At 36.8% G+C, this 17052-nt stretch overlaps 1 protein-coding gene across 4 annotated transcripts in view; it reads right to left on the reverse strand.

Annotated features, from left to right (window-relative positions):
- pcf11 (PCF11 cleavage and polyadenylation factor subunit) overlaps nucleotides 1-17052 on the reverse strand; it is a 39177-nt gene that overhangs the window by 19435 nt on the left and 2690 nt on the right. For all 4 annotated transcript variants that reach the window (XM_060825997.1, XM_060825996.1, XM_060825995.1 and 1 more), the window contains exons 2-5: nucleotides 13542-13667; nucleotides 10241-10429; nucleotides 9832-10029; nucleotides 1865-3063 (exon numbers count right to left, since the gene is read on the reverse strand). In XM_060825997.1, coding sequence (XP_060681980.1) covers nucleotides 1865-3063; nucleotides 9832-10029; nucleotides 10241-10429; nucleotides 13542-13667 — 1712 coding nt within the window. The remainder of the gene's footprint in view (nucleotides 1-1864; nucleotides 3064-9831; nucleotides 10030-10240; nucleotides 10430-13541; nucleotides 13668-17052) is intronic.

Consider the following 17052-nt stretch of genomic DNA (forward strand, 5'->3'; position numbering starts at 1 on the left):
TATAAAACAAATATTGACATATTTGTTTGTTAATTTGACATGTAACATTTTGGTTGTAATGATTCCTTTAGAGCACTAGAGATAAAATAACCTCGAAGTTTATTTCGTTAAGCACATCCCCAAAAAAACTGAAATAATCTTCCTCCTTTTCTAACTTTCAACCATATATTTACAGACTTCTTGGAAACCAACTAAAATGTTGTACCCAACTGATAGTACTATTACTTCATAATATGGCAGTAGCCATCATCAGAAGCCCCAATTCCTGAAGACAGTTCACAAACATACTATATAGAGAAGTTGTATCATGCAGTAATAAAGAGTGAAGGTGAAGACTTTCTCAAGGGTCGTTAGAAAAATTACAATTTCAATTCTTGATAGATAATGTTGGGAGGAACCAATTAAATTAAAAGAAAATGACTTGGAGATGCCAGAATTGGACTGGAGTGGACAAAGTTAAAAATCACAACACCAAGTTACATCCAACAGGTTTATTTGGAAGCACTAGCTTTGAGTGTGCCACTCCATCAGGTGGTTGTGGAGGTCAAGATCACACTCAGAATTTATAGCCTTTAGAAGCTAGTGCTTCCAAATAAACCTACTGGACTATAACCTGGTGCTATGCGATTTTTAACTAAAAGAAAATGATGCACTTGCAAGAACTCAAATAGACACAGCTGGAAATACTCGACAGGTCTGGCAACATTTATGAAGAAACACTTCTTAAATGTGACTTTCTCTTTAGATGTACAGATCTAGCATTTTGTTTACACTAACTATACAGCAAACTGTTTTAATTGGATTCTTATGAACTCAAACCATGAAAGATCATATAACTCAAATACTGGAGGGTGCGAGTGAGAAGGCTCTTTGCCTTAAATAAAACTTATTGGCAAAGTTGCAATAAGTCATTTAAGCTGTAAACAAAGTATAACAGTAATGTGCATACCCCATGCATTAGTTTCTCTGTCTTATTGTGCATCTTCAGATTGATTCTGTGAACCACTTGATCAACCAGTAAACTCCTCATCCCATAGGTGCCCATTAATGTTAGGTGCATATTCTAATAACTCAAATTACAAGTGTGGGTGATGGAGATTTAAGAAAAACTGGGTCGAACTGTAGATTAATTAAGTGGAATTGGGATGAACTGACTGATAAATGGCAGATATAATGAAACATGAGGTAATAAAACCTAGTAAACAATACATGTACATTCCACACACATGATAACACAAAAGCTGCATCACTGCATTAAGGAGGATCCCAGGACTGACATGTCGGTCACTGTGAACACCACAATTTCTTGGCTGCAAAGATGAAGAAATAAAACAAACTTCAGAAGCTAATTCTGGGCACAGGGCACATTTGGCTTTGAAGTATAAGACTGGTAATATATTAAGAGGCAACATAATTAAAGAGCTAATAGGTGGGATAAACTAGATAGTTCATTAGAAGGGCAGCATATCGGCAGCCAAATTCTGTCTACATTCTTCTGCAAGATTCTATGATCTGAACTACCAGGAGAGAATGAAGTGGAAAGCATGGCTCAGTAAATGCCCCACTCCATTAAGGAATATTGATATAGTGAACTGTCTCAATTAACTAACCTAGCAAAGGAAACCTGATTCCTGTTTGAATAGTAGTTAAACAAATCAAGTGTGGGAAGAAATGAACAGCTTTAGACTTAATTACTTCATACCAATGACACTCAGTGCAGAACTATGTAGAGTACAATACTTCGAAAACATTCAAGGTGAAGTTGGCTATTTTCCCGTTAAGTACATGACCAATGGATGTCAAGAGATTAGTAACAACCATTTGTAACAGTAATCTGTTCTGGTCCTGTACATTCATAACTTACCTTTTAGCTTCCTCCCACCCAGACTTCCATCTTTTTGCAGATGGCTGGTCATGCCAGTTTTCTACATTTTCTTTTGGCTCAGGAGACGATCTTGGAGAATTTCTGTTTTCAGGCCGTGCAACCTGTTGTTCTTGACATCTATCCTCCCGTGTTCTCTTCAATTTCCTTGGGTCTCTTACTTCTGGTTTGGTATTGCCTTTTTTCCTAACATCTCGACGTTCCCAGTTATTAGTATTCTGTTTATACTCATCAGAAAGGGGTCTCTTTACAGACTTTTCTTTCTCCTGGGTTTTAGAAAGTGGTGAAACACTTGCACGTCGCCTCTTTGGTGACAATCGGCCTCTTTGTCTGGCAGAGCGTGACACAGGTGATCGCGATATTGGTGAGCGAGATCTTGGGGACCGAGATCTTGGAGACCGTGACCTTGAAGATCTAGAATGTGATCTAAAATTGAATCCTCCAGATTTAGAAACATCTTTTCCAACTTCTTTTCCATCCTTTTCATTTTTCAACAGAATGCCATTAATTGCTTTATTTCTTATTGCTGAAGGCTTACGTTCAGCTCCTTTACTTTGATCATCCTCTTTTTTTTCAACATTTGTCCTCTTCTCTTTTGTTTCTACTTTATCAGTCTTGTCTTGAGAAGACTTGCGCAATCTTGGATCTCTTTTACTGACTTCCACCTTTACTTTCTCTGTATCTGTTTTTTTGGTATTTTTAACAGGCAACTTATTTTTCGCTGGTGATACCAATTTAGATTTTCCTTCTGAACCTTTGGACTCCTTCCTTACCAACTTCTCACTGGTTTTATCTTTTTCTTGTTTTGACATACTAATTTGACTTTCTGCCCTTTCAGAAGATCCTCCAGCTGGGCTATTTCTTTTGCTTCCTGCTTTCTCTAATTTCTCAGTTTGGAGTTGGCTTTCTTTTTTAACAGGATCTTTTGAATGAGTTGACTGCTGACTTAGCCTATTTATCCGAGGGTCTCTATTTGATGCTTTGGTATCACTGACATTTGGTGCCTGGAGTTTTTCTAACTCTGTTGATTCTTGTTGCAAGGGTCTGACTGTAGCTGGAGTTGGCTTTCCTGTTCCTATTGAAAGCATAGGAGAAACCTTTGTGATTGGCACATGTAATTTGGCATGTCCAAGGTTTACTGCTGAATCAGGGGTAGTATGTTGTGAAGCAAGTGAGGCCATCTAGAGGAAAAAGAACATAAAAATGTTAGGAGAAATTAAAATACTTCGAACCATTTAACATTCGAATTTAGAATGGAACCATGCATTAAGCCTTTGTGGAAATATATTTTTCTCATAATTCCTTTTTGCACTCATTAAATCTTTAGCATTCAAACAATAAACAGTTTTTAACCATCTGTCAGAAGTTGATACCAAGAACCATTGAAAATGCTGAAATATATAGACCACATTGGATGTAAAGTTGTATTTTAACCTGTTTTCCATAGATGCTAACAGACCTATACATTTTAGGAAATCTATTTTTATTTCCAACATTTGCAGTTTACTTCATGGCGCTTTTGAATGATGGTTACTTCTTATAATTCAAAAACACTCAACCAGGATTTATTCATAATCTCAATCAAGATATCACCCACTTGATAGAATTTTACAGCTAAGAATTTTAGAGGAGTGGGCAAGAGGAGAACCTTGGAACAGGCAATAGCTGTCAGAAGGACAAGAAACAAGCTGCTTGCTAAAAACTGTTGTTTCGTTCAGTGTGAACAGTGACTTCACAGGAAAACTGGTGAATGATTGCCTGGTGCATAACAGCTCTTTCAGGGATGTGTGTAAGTAGTAGAAAATTAGAGGGCGAAATAAAGTTTTGAATTGCTTTTTAAATGGTAAAAGTTTATTCTATTTACTAAGTTGTATTGGTAGTAATGGTAATAAGATGCACTATCCAGTAAAATTTATAAAAGGAGAATAGTTAAATAGAATAAATCATTAATTATTTAAAACACATTAAAGAAGACAGGGAACGTGAAGTACCACATTTGCAGGATGACAGCATTTCTGGTTGCCAATGTGATCCAGAACAAATGTTTGTATTACTGACTGTAGCTCAGTAATTTAGCTGGACAATGAGCTACAAACATCGGCATATTTGGAAGTTAGCTGAATACTTTGATTCAGGAGTCAATCGTACTTCTTAATATAATGTCTTCTAATTTGGTCAGTGGGCACGAATAGGAAAATTAGATTGCAAGTCAGGCAGGTCAAGGAACAGAAGGCAAGAGTATAGGAACTTCAGACCTCAATTGTCCAACAGTATTTTGATGTCATGCTACCTTTTTTAGATGAGGATAAAAGTGACAAGGTACACGAGCTAAATGACCAACTAAAATGACACAGAAAATCATTCAAGGAGGGGGAAAGAATAGTGGTGTAATGGTAGGAAGGGTTAGATGTATGTGTCTGTAGTTAAGAATCCAGATGGCGTGTGCAATTAAAAGACTGGTGTGAAAGAAATCAGTTTGATTCATAGGGCACAGGCACCAGTACTGTGAAAGAGGGAACTGCATAGTCAGCGACATGGATAAAAAGTGATCAATGTTGAGGAGTATTTGATACAGCAGAATGACAAGAAGCAACCAAGTGATCACAGAGCAGCTCTGTTAATTAACTATGACATGAATAGCATACAGAGAAATGGCCTTAAATTCAAACAAGATGTCTACCAGTGCAGATATGTTGGGCCCAAAGAATCTGAATTATGGTGTTAAAAAAAAATGCAAAGATGTAGAACCAATTGGCAGAGTTTTAAAAAAAAGGCAAGAGGTCATTTCTTATACTAGTTTACAGGGATGACCGACACCCCCCACCCACCCTAAATAGTCACATTGAAGAACATAGCACACAACATGGTATATAACAAATGCAGAGTGATGAGGCACAACTTAGACCTTTGTGCATGTTAGGAGAATCAAACTGATAAAGATAATATGAAAAACAAAGTTAATACAAGGCCTTCTGTACAATCTAGAGCCAACCAGGAAACAGGCTCTCCTAGATCTGGCAATTTGCAATGAGATAAGAATTTATCAATAGCCTCATGATAAAGGAGACTCTAGGTGGACAGTAATCATGTGAAATTTGGTTAGGTTGACAAGGGAGGACTGTGGATCCATGACAAGTGCTTTCAAACCTAAATAAAAGGTGACTATGAGTATAAGACAGCAAAGCTAGCTACAGTCGACTGGAAAATTATGTTCAAAGGTATGACAGAAGAATTGGAATGGCAGACTTCAGAGGGGACATTTAGTACTCTCAGCAAGGATGTAACCTATTGTGAAAGAATGGTTAACAATGAATCTAAGATTAGTGAAAAGTCCGAGAACTGGACAGATTAAGAGCCAAAGAATGGCTCAAATGCTAAGGAGGTACAAAGCAGAAAAAGCTAGTTACCAACATAAACAGTATTAAGAATTTCTACAAGCTACTGAATAAAAGAGAAGCAACCAAAGCCAATATTGACCCTCTTATCACAAGTGGGGGAATTGAAATTTCAAAATGTCAAAATGTATTTTGCTAGAAACTTAGATGCAGCTTAAAAGAATTGGCAGAAATGATAGATGGACAGATTCTAAACTTGTAAAATTCCTAAACTTCCGCAAAGGTCCCAATGGGTTGCAAAACAGCAAATGTAATACCTTTATTCAAAGAAAGAAGCAAGCAGAATGCAGAAAACTATAGTTCAGATAGCCTAGCGTGTCTCAAACAGAAGCCGCTTGCATCTATGGCGGCGGTGGATATAGCAAAATACTTAAAAAGAGAAATGTGATCAAAAAGAGTCTGGCTTTACGAAAGGGAAATAAGTGTTTACTATTTTAAGTAGCATACACATGGATAATGGGGAACCAGAAGATGTGGCATATTTCGATTATCAAACAGCATTTTTTTCTGGTTTTATTTATTTTTGATTTAGGCCTTGCTGGCTGGGCCAATATTTATTGCACATTCCCAATTTCTCCTTGATCTGGTGGCTGCGTAGATCATTTCACAAGTACTGTTAAGAGTCAACCACACTGTTGTGGGTCTGGAGTCACATGTAGGCAAGGACATTAGACTTTCTTCCCTAATGAAGACAAGTAACAATGATCACATGATCAACAGTAAACTAGCTTTTAATAGGAATTCATTTATTGAATTCAAATATTATCTGGATTCGAGCCCTTCGAGCAATGGCTTGGTTCTTTACTAGACCAGTGACATTACGTATTCTCCACAGTTACTGTCATACCCATCATACACGATTACAACTGCTGGAGGCAATCATCTTAGTTTAGGACAATGGTATGAGTTTAACTAGCTTCAATTGTTTCAACAGCCTTCAATATCATTTGTCCACAATTGTGATGCTCATTGATTGTCACGTTTGGTATAATTTGCAATGGGTCAGGTGCCAAAGTAGTCTGTGACCACATTCGTAATTCCTTAATATCAATGCACAACTTGTGTGTGAAAGGTTATGACTATCTACAATGTAGAAAGTAAATATCGCGGCCATTCTTAGCATTACTGTCAACAAGAAACTTAACTGACTATCCACAGATACAGCAGTGCAAAGTCACCTCCTGACTCCCAAAACCTACCCACCACCTATATGACAAATCAGAAGTGTGATGGACTGCTCTATTTGCCTAATTTGAGTTTAATATCCAATAACAGAAGATTAATGAAATGCAGGCCAAAACAACCTGCTCTACATTGGCAACTTTAAACATTCAATTCCTCAACCTTTGACAGTGGCAACATGTACCATGCAGGATTAATGGTACAAACATACCCAAGATTACCTCAATGCACTTTACGAACTCAAAAGGATAAAGACTGCAGATGGACAGGAACTCTAAGTCGCACATCACCCTGACTCAAAATTATACTGCGATTCCTTGTCAAAAAGGCAACGCCTGAAAAAAAAACCCATCCCAAACAGCACTGACAACAGCAGACTGAAATGCTTAAAGTGGCTTAACACCACCTTGAATGCAATCGAGTACGGACAATAAATGCTCATCATGCCAGCAAACTTTATCCAAAAAATAAAATGAATAAAAACCACGAACAGATTACTTTTGCTTCGTCACCAGTCATCCCAAAAATAGCCAACGTTCAAATTGCCATATAAACATCTCCGACATCACAAGAACAGCAGCCCCTTGGACTGACAGGGGATGAGAAGGCAACAACTACTGAATTGCAGCCTAGCCTGACACATTCTAGCAATCTTCAAAGAGTAAGTTATAAGGAAGCTGAATAGGATGGGACTTATTTCACAGGAGTGTAGGAGATTGAGGGGTTACCTTATAAACGTTTATAAAATAATGAGGGGTATAGATAAAGTAATGGCAGGTCTTTTCTTCCCCCTAAGGTGGAGAATTTCAAGAGAGGAGAAAAATCTTAAAGACGACAAGGGACTTTTTTTTTAAAAAACGTGTGGCTTAATGTATAGAACAAACTTTCAGAGGAAGTAGTGGATGGGGCAGTTGCATTTAAAAGACATTTCGACAACTAAATAAGAAATGTTTGGAGCGATATGGGCCAAGTGCAGGCAGACGGGATTAGTTTAGTTTGGAATCATGGTCAAGATGGACTGAAGAAGGGTCTGTATTCATACCGTAGGACTCTAAAAATGGAGGAAAATTAAAAACAAATCCAAAGTAATAATGCTTTAACTTGAAGGTTAATGCACAATTATTTTAGAATCTTCCTTGCTTTAAAATAAGGCAAATGATGAAGCTATGATAATACACTAATTCGAAGAGTATCGGTCATAGCAAAAACTGTCCTGACACTTGAGCATTCAGTAAACCTAATTGGAATAAAGTGGAGAAACATTCAACAGATCTGGCACAATCTATGGAGGGAGGGAGGGAGAGAGAGAGAGAGAAAAAGAGAGAGAGAGAGAGAGAGAGAGAGAGAGAGAGAGAAGTGTGACCCCTCTTCAGAAATGTAAGGGAATCAGAAATATGCCTATTTCAACAATTCCAATACATTTCTACATCCATTCAGTTCTCCAATATCATATTGAATTCTAAATGTTAACTTTGTCTCTCGACACATTTATTAGCCAGTAAACTCTAATATTTCCAACACTTGATTTTGTTAGCTATAGTCAGTTGAGACCGAAAATAAAAATAAAATGTTGTGCATGTTGAAAATACAAGACACCTCTGCTCATAACAATTTATTTTTCACCGATGCTTAAAGTTGAAGACTCTTTAGAACAAAAGCGAAGCAGAAATGTTGGGTTATACCAAAACCCAACTCTATAATAACACAAGAACGGAGGATGCTGGTAATCTAAAACAAAGAAAAACAGAGTTAATTTTGAGTGCAGTGATCCTTCTCCAGAATTTTCTGACAAAGGGTTACTGGACTATTACATTAACTCTTTTCTCTCCTCAGATGCTGTTGGACCTGCTGTGTTTCCTCAACTATTTGCAACTCTCTTCAGGCGAGAGAAGGCGTATTGAGGTCTACATGTTTATTTTGTACAAACACTACTTTATTTCAAACTTCAACTGAGCATAGCCAACAAAATCAGCCTTCCAAAATGTTTCGGGGATTGCAGTAAAATCTTAAATATAACTGAAATCTCAACGTACCCACAATCTTCTACTTGCCAAGTAGCATTTTCATTTCGCTGTACAAATGTAAGGTGTTTAAATAACTGGTATTAACTAAAACTGCCACCTACCACAATGAAGGTTCATAGACGTGAATGCTGCACAACAACATACTTCACATCTTACATGTTATTGCTAAGATTTCTTCTGTGATTGCTTCATAGTGCTGATGGAAGCACAACAGAGTGAAAAATTTCCCAACAACGGATCAGCACCAATCCATTCTCAATTTCAATTTTGGATGTGTAATGCTATTTATATTTGGCTGCTTTAAACATCTACCCTCTCTCCTTGTCTAAAGTCTATTCGGTCTGGAAATGGAAACTCATCCATAGGTCAACTTCGAAAGTCGTGAAGGATTGATCCTTTGTTGAGGTGATGCTACATTTACATCCAAATCAGAATCCCTACGGTGCGGAAGCAGGCCACCTGGCCCACTGAGTTCACACCAACCCACTATATAGCATCACACCCTGACCTACCTCATCCCTGTGACCACACATTTACTAGGGCCAATCCACCTAGCCTGCACATCTTTGGACTGGGAGAAAACTGGAGCACACAGAGGAAACCCTCAAGGACATCTGGAGAACGTACTATGGTGAAAATGAACCTGGTCCCTTGCACTGTGAGGCAGCAGTGCTAGCCACTAAGCCACCATGGTGTAACTGCAAAGCATAGTCTCATATCGACGTAATTGTAGTGTTTCTCCTTTATACTCTGCACATTATTTCCTCAAAGCACTCCAATCAACTGGTTAAAAATGATTTCCCTCTCAAAACCAAGTTGTTCAGAAAAGCAAAAAAATGTTTGAATCTCACAAAATGGTATTGTATTAAATTTTATTAATAAGAGTACACCTTCTCAAATCCAACACTCTCAGGACTAAGGCCATGCCAAATTTCTGATTGAATTGCCAGTTACCCATCACGTACAAACCCAGACCAAATTCCTGTTCTGTGCTTAAACCTCACATTTTCAGGGCCAATCCACCACTCCTCAAATGAGATGGGTCATGAAAAGTACAGTCCAAGACAGCTGCTAAATGCAAACAATGAATACAAATGGACACTGCAAATTAAATAAATGGTGCAAGTGCTGTGATGCAACTGAAGCAGCAAAATGGGCGTTTTTTTTTGCACAACTGCATTTTCTGGACAAATTTGGGATGCAGTAGCATTACCTTTATATCACAATGAAATACTATCGGAAATAAAACTTACTGAGGAGCACTGTTACCTCAAACCCATTAGACCTCAATCACTACAGAAATTACCTCTAACGTTATGACATTTAGCGATTAGGACTTTGAACTTACCAGTTGTGCCTTTGTCTGCTCTAATTCCAGTTCCAACTTCTTCTGTTGCAACTCAAGTAACTGTTTTTGTTTTGCTAACAGCTGTTGTCTTATAAACTGCTCTTGCTCCTGTGTTACGTTTTTCTGTGACTCAGCAATGTTTTGTTTAGCTGAGTTAATAGGAGCAACTGTGGAACTTGAGGTGGTAGGTTCTTCAAGCTACGAGTAATGAGAAAGTGAAGTTATGACCAGGATATTCTACAATTCTCCGAGGAAACTGGCTCAAGAAATGCCAAATAAAAGAAGGACCACAACATTTTGCAAATTTTCTTTATTTACACTCAAACGTTAGTTTTTGCAATCACATTAATTCATCTTGGAAGAGTAACATTTTCCTTATGTTATAGTTGAGAATTCCTGTAATACTTACCGATCTATTTAAAAACTTGGGATTTACATGAATGCTTGAACTATTCACATTTGGTGGCAAAGGTTTAATAGGCCATGCAGGATCTAGTTTGTTGATTTTGACGTCTAAGGCATAAAGTTTCGTCAGTTGAAACATTTCATCCCATGTGGAACGCAATTTAAACAAACTTTTTCTAGTGCTCTCATCCACCTAAGAACAAAACAATTATCCAGCTTTATGCAATGTTAAATGCCTCTTACATATTCTTACAAGCATACCTATAATCCAGAAAGAATATATCTATTCATTAAGTAACATAGCTTTAAATTTGCTTTGACAATTTATTTTGCAGTCAAACACATGGAGAGGTTTTTTTTGACCAGATCTCATTCAGTTACTGGAAGATTACAGAGTATGGGTACTTTACACAAATAACTATCTTCATTTTTGTTCTATAACCTATCTGTACTTGGGAAGTAACTGCACTTTAAGCATGTAGTTCCCCAGACACATTAGATTAACAATAAATCTCTGAAATAAATTCAGTTGGAACATGAAGTTATCCCTCAAAGCTCTATCAACAAAGAGTTTCCTTGTGGTCACACAGAGGAATGCTTGAAGTATTGAACTGGAAATTTTATTTGTGACAAGATTCAGTTTGTAAAGCCATGATTACAATTCAACACATCACTGTCATTGTACGGATATAACTGAACTTTGCTTTTTAAATTAAAATATCACCAAGCAAAATAGCCTGGAAAGGCAACAGGGTAGTGTGTTGAGTTTAGCCTATTTGTTTCTTGCCTCTGATACTCAAGTTTAAAATCCAATCTTAACTGATTAAAGGCAGACAAGCTTTGAATAAAGCTTCAAATAATTAGGACGATCTCAATTCTGCAATTCAGAATTACCTAACAACCCACAACAATTGATGAAAGGAAAGTACGTAATAATGCTGGTTCAGAAGTATTTGAGGCAAAATATGCTGCTGTGGCAAAGCAAGAGTTAGTATATATTGCACAACAAGATGTACAAACAGTGTGCTGGATTCTGCTAGCAAGTCTTAAACTGGAAATAATTTTATACCCAAATTACTTGTTTTTGATGAGCACAAGTAAAAAGCATTTAAATGGGAAAGGGTGACAATAAGTTGACAAACGAAACAAATAACTGATAAAATATGTACAATAATTTGAATTAGAACTGAACACAAAGTTAGCCAATTGCATCTGTGGAAAGCTGACAATGCAAATCTGAGACTGTTTACAATAATGTACTCTTCACTAGAATCACAACTGTTGCCTACATGCTCCCATTGCACGGACATTTTTTAAGTGCAAATTATCAACATTGTGATGTTGATTTTTCACGTTATTCAGTTACAAGAGGATTGCAGTGTAGTTTAAAAAGTAACGCATATGGTTAAGTCACATTTCCAATTAAAAAGCATCAAAAAAATAGAATAAGATTTGAGTACATAACTGAAACCATACTTTGAAGTTCAGTTTTTATTATGCAAATTTCAAATGTCATAAGTATCAGGCAGAGAATGACCAAGTCAGTGTTCAAATGCTGCATTGTGGAATTGCAGACGTGCATTAACATTCACCAATCCAAAGTGCTGACTTTCTCCATTTACTATTGCCTGGTCTTATTCAATGGTATCAATAGAACTGAACAAAACGTTCGGGGGTACAGGTTCATAATTCCATGAAAGCGGAGTCACAGGTAGATAGGATAGTGATGGCAGCATTTGGTATGCTTTCCTTCATTGGTCAGAGCATTGAGTATAGGAGTTGGGAGGTCATGTTGCATTTGTACAGGATGTTGGTTAGGCCGCTTTTGGAATCGTGCGCGCAATTCTGGTGTCTCTCCTATCAGGAGGATGATGTAAAATTTGAAAGGGTTCAGAAAACACTTACAAGGATGTTGCCAAGGTTGGAGGATTTCAGCTATATGGGGAGGCTGAATAGGCTGGGACTGTTTTCCCTGGAACATCGGAGGCTGAGGGATGGCCTTATAGAGGTTTATAAAATAATGAGGAGCATAGATAGGGTAAATAGACAAAGCCTTTTTCCATGGGGTGGGAGAGGCCAGGACTAGAAGGCATTGGTTTAGGGTGAGGGGGAAAAATCTAAAAAGGGACCTAAGGAGCAAGGTTTTCATGCAGAGATGGAATGAATTGCCAGATAAAGGCGTGGAGGCTGGTACAATACATTTATTAGGCAACTGGATGGGTATATAAATAGGAAGGGTTTAGAGGGATATGGGCTAAATGCTGGCAAATGTGACGAGATTAGGTTAGGATATCTGATCGGTCTGGATGAGTTGGACAGAAGGGTCTGTTTCTGTGCTATGCATCTCTATGAATCTATGAACAAATGCCTATTATGTTCAAAATGTAAATTCTCAACACAAAGAACTCAGCACGTATACAAGACGCATCTCAAGTTAATTTTGGAACAGTCTTCCTGTTGATCCATTTGACACGTGGGTATAACCAGTAAGTTTCCAATACTGGTCCATTAGAAACTGGTCTAAAATTGGTTCTTTACTTGAAAATGCAATTTTGTAGCTTTCTATATAATGCAATAGGAACATCTAGACATGTACATTCCACATATGGTCCAGTTAAGATAGCATGCTTAACTTTTATTTAATCTAGCAGTTTATTTGAGAGAAAAATTCTGAAATTTACCTAAAAAAAGTGAAGTGAGACCTCAGCCACAGATTACAGGAATGCAAATAAAAAGATGCAAAAAAGTCACCTGGCAACTAAAATGTGTCAAATCCTTCTAATAATAAGTGATGCATTTGCTTACTTATACGTTTTGGGTCTTCTAAACAATGGCTAAAATGGGAACAAGGAATACTATACGCAATTCCAGTGTGTGAATATTACGTTTACTTGGAGTAAAACTTACACAAGCTGAAGTGAAAGTCTGTTTGCCAAAATTAAATCACCAACTTAAATGGGTCACAACTTTTCTACTGTAAATTAATATGCTGCCAAATGAACTAAATCACTTTAGCTAAGATACTAAACTCCATTGGTGTCAACCAATATAATCTTTAGCAGTGAGATCACTGTTCAAAAATTAACTTGACTTTTCAATATAAAATGCCATTAGAAACACAATTGGAAGTGTTTCAATATTTCAATCAAACTACTGAAGCACAGAGAATAAGAATTTCACCCATGTAACTCCATAAATAAATGCACAAATCTTCCACTAAGAGGTTATAATACCTAATTAAAGCATTCAAATAAGTGTACAAAAATATACATTCATGTTTACTCTAGTGATTAAAGTATAGATACCTTTTCAAAAACACTAGAAAATATAGGACTTAAGTTTTGAGCAAAGAGTGAAATATAGCTTCCTCCGACATTCTTCACAATGGAATCCATGAGGTACATTACTGGAAGCTTCTCTGAAGCTGGGGCCTGCAGCAACAGGAAAACTCAGAACATTAGGAAATTAGATAAACAAACAAAACAAAGCAATTCTTGTTAAATCATATATTAAAACATTACAGCTGGAATAGCTTGCCACGACTTGCAGGATTTTCCTTGAATTCTGTAATTCTTCAAATAATATTAGGTGATTAGAGACTAGCAGTGTAAGCAGTTTCAGAATTTGGTCTATTAAACAAAATCACAACAATCTCAAGTGACTGAAACCTATATTTACAAATTACAAAAGCTTATAACAGTTTACTTCCACATATAGAACTTCAAAGCAAGTCTTCCACATTCTCTGAAAAATATGCAATTATTCTTCATTTGTGTTACAGCAGTAAAGATGCATTGTTTTTCAAACATTCAATCAAAGACAAGTAAAATCTGTTTTAACTTGATGTAATTTGTAAACTGTGCTCTTTCACACCAAAGGATTGTGTTCAAGTTATTACAGCCTCTACCTTTGCAGTTGCATGCAGTTATTTTCTCAACAGATATAATTTGGGATAAATTGTATATTGACCCCAATCACAGTAATTCTATAATTTGGCTTGATGCTGATAACCCCCTACAAGAGTGCAGACTATATAATTGTATTTAAAATGTAATGGATTTTTACTGCCAATTTTGAATGCAATATAAATTTGATAGAAAGTAATCAAATTCTGTGTCACTAAACAGAAAACGATGGTACTTCATAACTGGATGCTTCTAATCACCTCAGTTTACAATGAAACTTTAATCTACCCATTTGTTACCCAACTACTTAGTGCAAACGCGTGGTTAGTTTTCCTCTAAATTTCTATTGCCAATAGAAGCTAGACTTGCACATATTTGACATCCCTTTGATCTTCATATTTTCACTAAGAAAATTTCAATTCCAACTCTACCCAAAATCTCATTAACTTAGTGTTGACACATCAATGCCATCACCAATTTCATTCCCAACAACAATTTTTTTTCATGTTCTGATCTTTCCTTCTTTAGTCTGAGGAGATCAACTGGAGCACACTACTCCAGGCCAATTTTATCACTATCGATCAGAGAGCAGATCTCTTTGGTCTTTGCTCCAGTCAATTCCTGAAGCTTACTTCAATGTGGAACATTTTCAAATCTTAATGTACAAACCAAGTTACCAATCCTGTAGATTCTGCACACACAATTCCCTTCCATAGAAGGAGAAGCGTGTCTGAAAGTCTTTAATTATTTGCATTTTGTAAAATGGAGCTATGTATTAGAATGTTCGATTTTGAAAAACAAAACTATAAAGTACCACCTGCAAAACACACAATGTATTGTTGACATTGTCCTCAAAGAGGTTATGCACTAAGATAACCTTAATATTTCTGTACCTAGAAATATTGATTGCACAACTTGCACACAAAACTTAAAATTACCTGCAAAATATTGCAAACAGATTCATTCAATAAAGTTCAAGAAAATGTAGGTTACCTAAAATTGCCTTCAGACTTTGATCACATGGTAGGCTAGATATTAATTATGTAACAGCAAACAGAACATTGCAAAATGAACATCTTTGGATCTGTAGGAATCATGTGGTCACATGAATCTACTTCAGTTCGAAAGCAGCATTTCTCTGGCAAAAAGGGGCATCAATGCACATCAGCCTACAGATTCACAATGCCAGGGAACAGTTATACAACTGCTTCGTCCAGATTTCACTTCATGGCTGCCAAGTAAATGTTGGAAGTTGACCATGTGATGCTCACCTCAGTCCAAGATAGCACTGCATATTGAATATTTGACATTGGGAAGAGGCTGCAGGATAACAATGTGGGTTAATAGTCCAGAATCAAATCACATCTGACATTAATCTTCATGTATCTTTCAGTCTTGTTAACAAAGACATTGGTGATCCTCCAGACTAGCCTATATCCATTCCAACCCAACAATTTAGTTTTCAAATTCTGTATTTTAACACTTTCAGCTTAAAATTCCTTGCACCGAGATGCATCAAACCAAAAAATTACAACTAGAGTTGAAATTTCATTTGTTTACACCTGTATGTTGAAGTACATCATTTGAGAAAGAACCACAAGGTTTATTATGAAGCATCTTCAAAATCTCATTTACGATCTGCTTCCATCAAAAGCGATATGGATTTAATTCACTATGAAAAATTTAATTAATATCTTCCCGAAGGCAGTCCATGGTTTTCTAGAAGCTAGCATGTGGCACTGCATATGTGGAGTGAATGAGACATGACCAATGCTGTATGGTGCAACTGTTTTTTTTAAAAATCATGCATATCAGCAATTTCCAAAATACTTGATTCCACCTGGCTTTCAGACCTTAAGTATCAGGGTTAGATACTTCCATGGCACATGATTACAAATCATGTTTAATAGCTTAAGCAGTGTTGTAAATAACATGAGAATCAATCCTGGGTTGAAAGTATAAAACATGCAGTATTATCTTGGAAACCTAACAGGTATTTGCAAGTCATGCAAAAGGCCCCTATCACTAGTTTGTCAGCACTGCTGAATGAGTGTGTCCTTCACATTCAGTTTCCTTTTTCAACAATTACTCCAGAATTTGCATTAATGACACTATTGTTTCAAAACATCTGCTGTTTAAGTCAAGGAACTGGCTGCAATAGTGTGACCTTGAAATGACTGAAATTTATAACTTACAATTTCATGTTGCTGGTCACAACTTTACCCGATTGAAGTTTACTCAGGAATGGTTAAGGCTGTAGCGTCAATGAGCTACAAAATTTGCTTTCTTTGTAATATTACAGAAATCCTTGTTTAATCAAAGCTTATATTTAAATCCTGCCACATGATTTGTCTGCTTCATTTTTTTTCCCTTCTACACCAAAACCATTATTGAAAATGATCTCCAATACATCCATGAAGCGCACATTGAGGTGAAATTACATCAGGCAATGCCTGAAATGAGTCAGTACCAAAGTGGTTTGGTATTTGCAATTAATGTCCCATTTAATATGCAAGTTTGTGCATCACCATGATTAGATGCCAAGTGAGAACAGATTTATGCCATGAGTAGTGTTACAAAATCATGTCTACTCAATTGTAAACCTTTTATTTTAATCCTTTCGTTGGATGTGGGTCCGCAGTGTTTGCCCTTGAAAAAAGGTGCTGAGCCACCATCTTCAAGTTTTGCAAGCCAAGTGGCATAGGTACACCCACATTGCTGTTAGGAAGGGAAATATCAATTTCAAAAATTTTGTTGTAACTTCCTTCCAACTCAGATTGCTGGAACTATAAAACATTTCACCAGTTATATCCTCAATCCAGCTAACTGGGGCTGCAGGTAATTGAGCAATGTCAAAAGTTTCGGTGCAGGGAGTGAGGTGTACTGCCTGCTCCTAAAAAATGCCCACTTA

Source organism: Hemiscyllium ocellatum, chromosome 6 (assembly GCF_020745735.1).
Source record: "Hemiscyllium ocellatum isolate sHemOce1 chromosome 6, sHemOce1.pat.X.cur, whole genome shotgun sequence".
Classification (NCBI taxonomy): Eukaryota; Metazoa; Chordata; class Chondrichthyes; order Orectolobiformes; family Hemiscylliidae; genus Hemiscyllium; species Hemiscyllium ocellatum.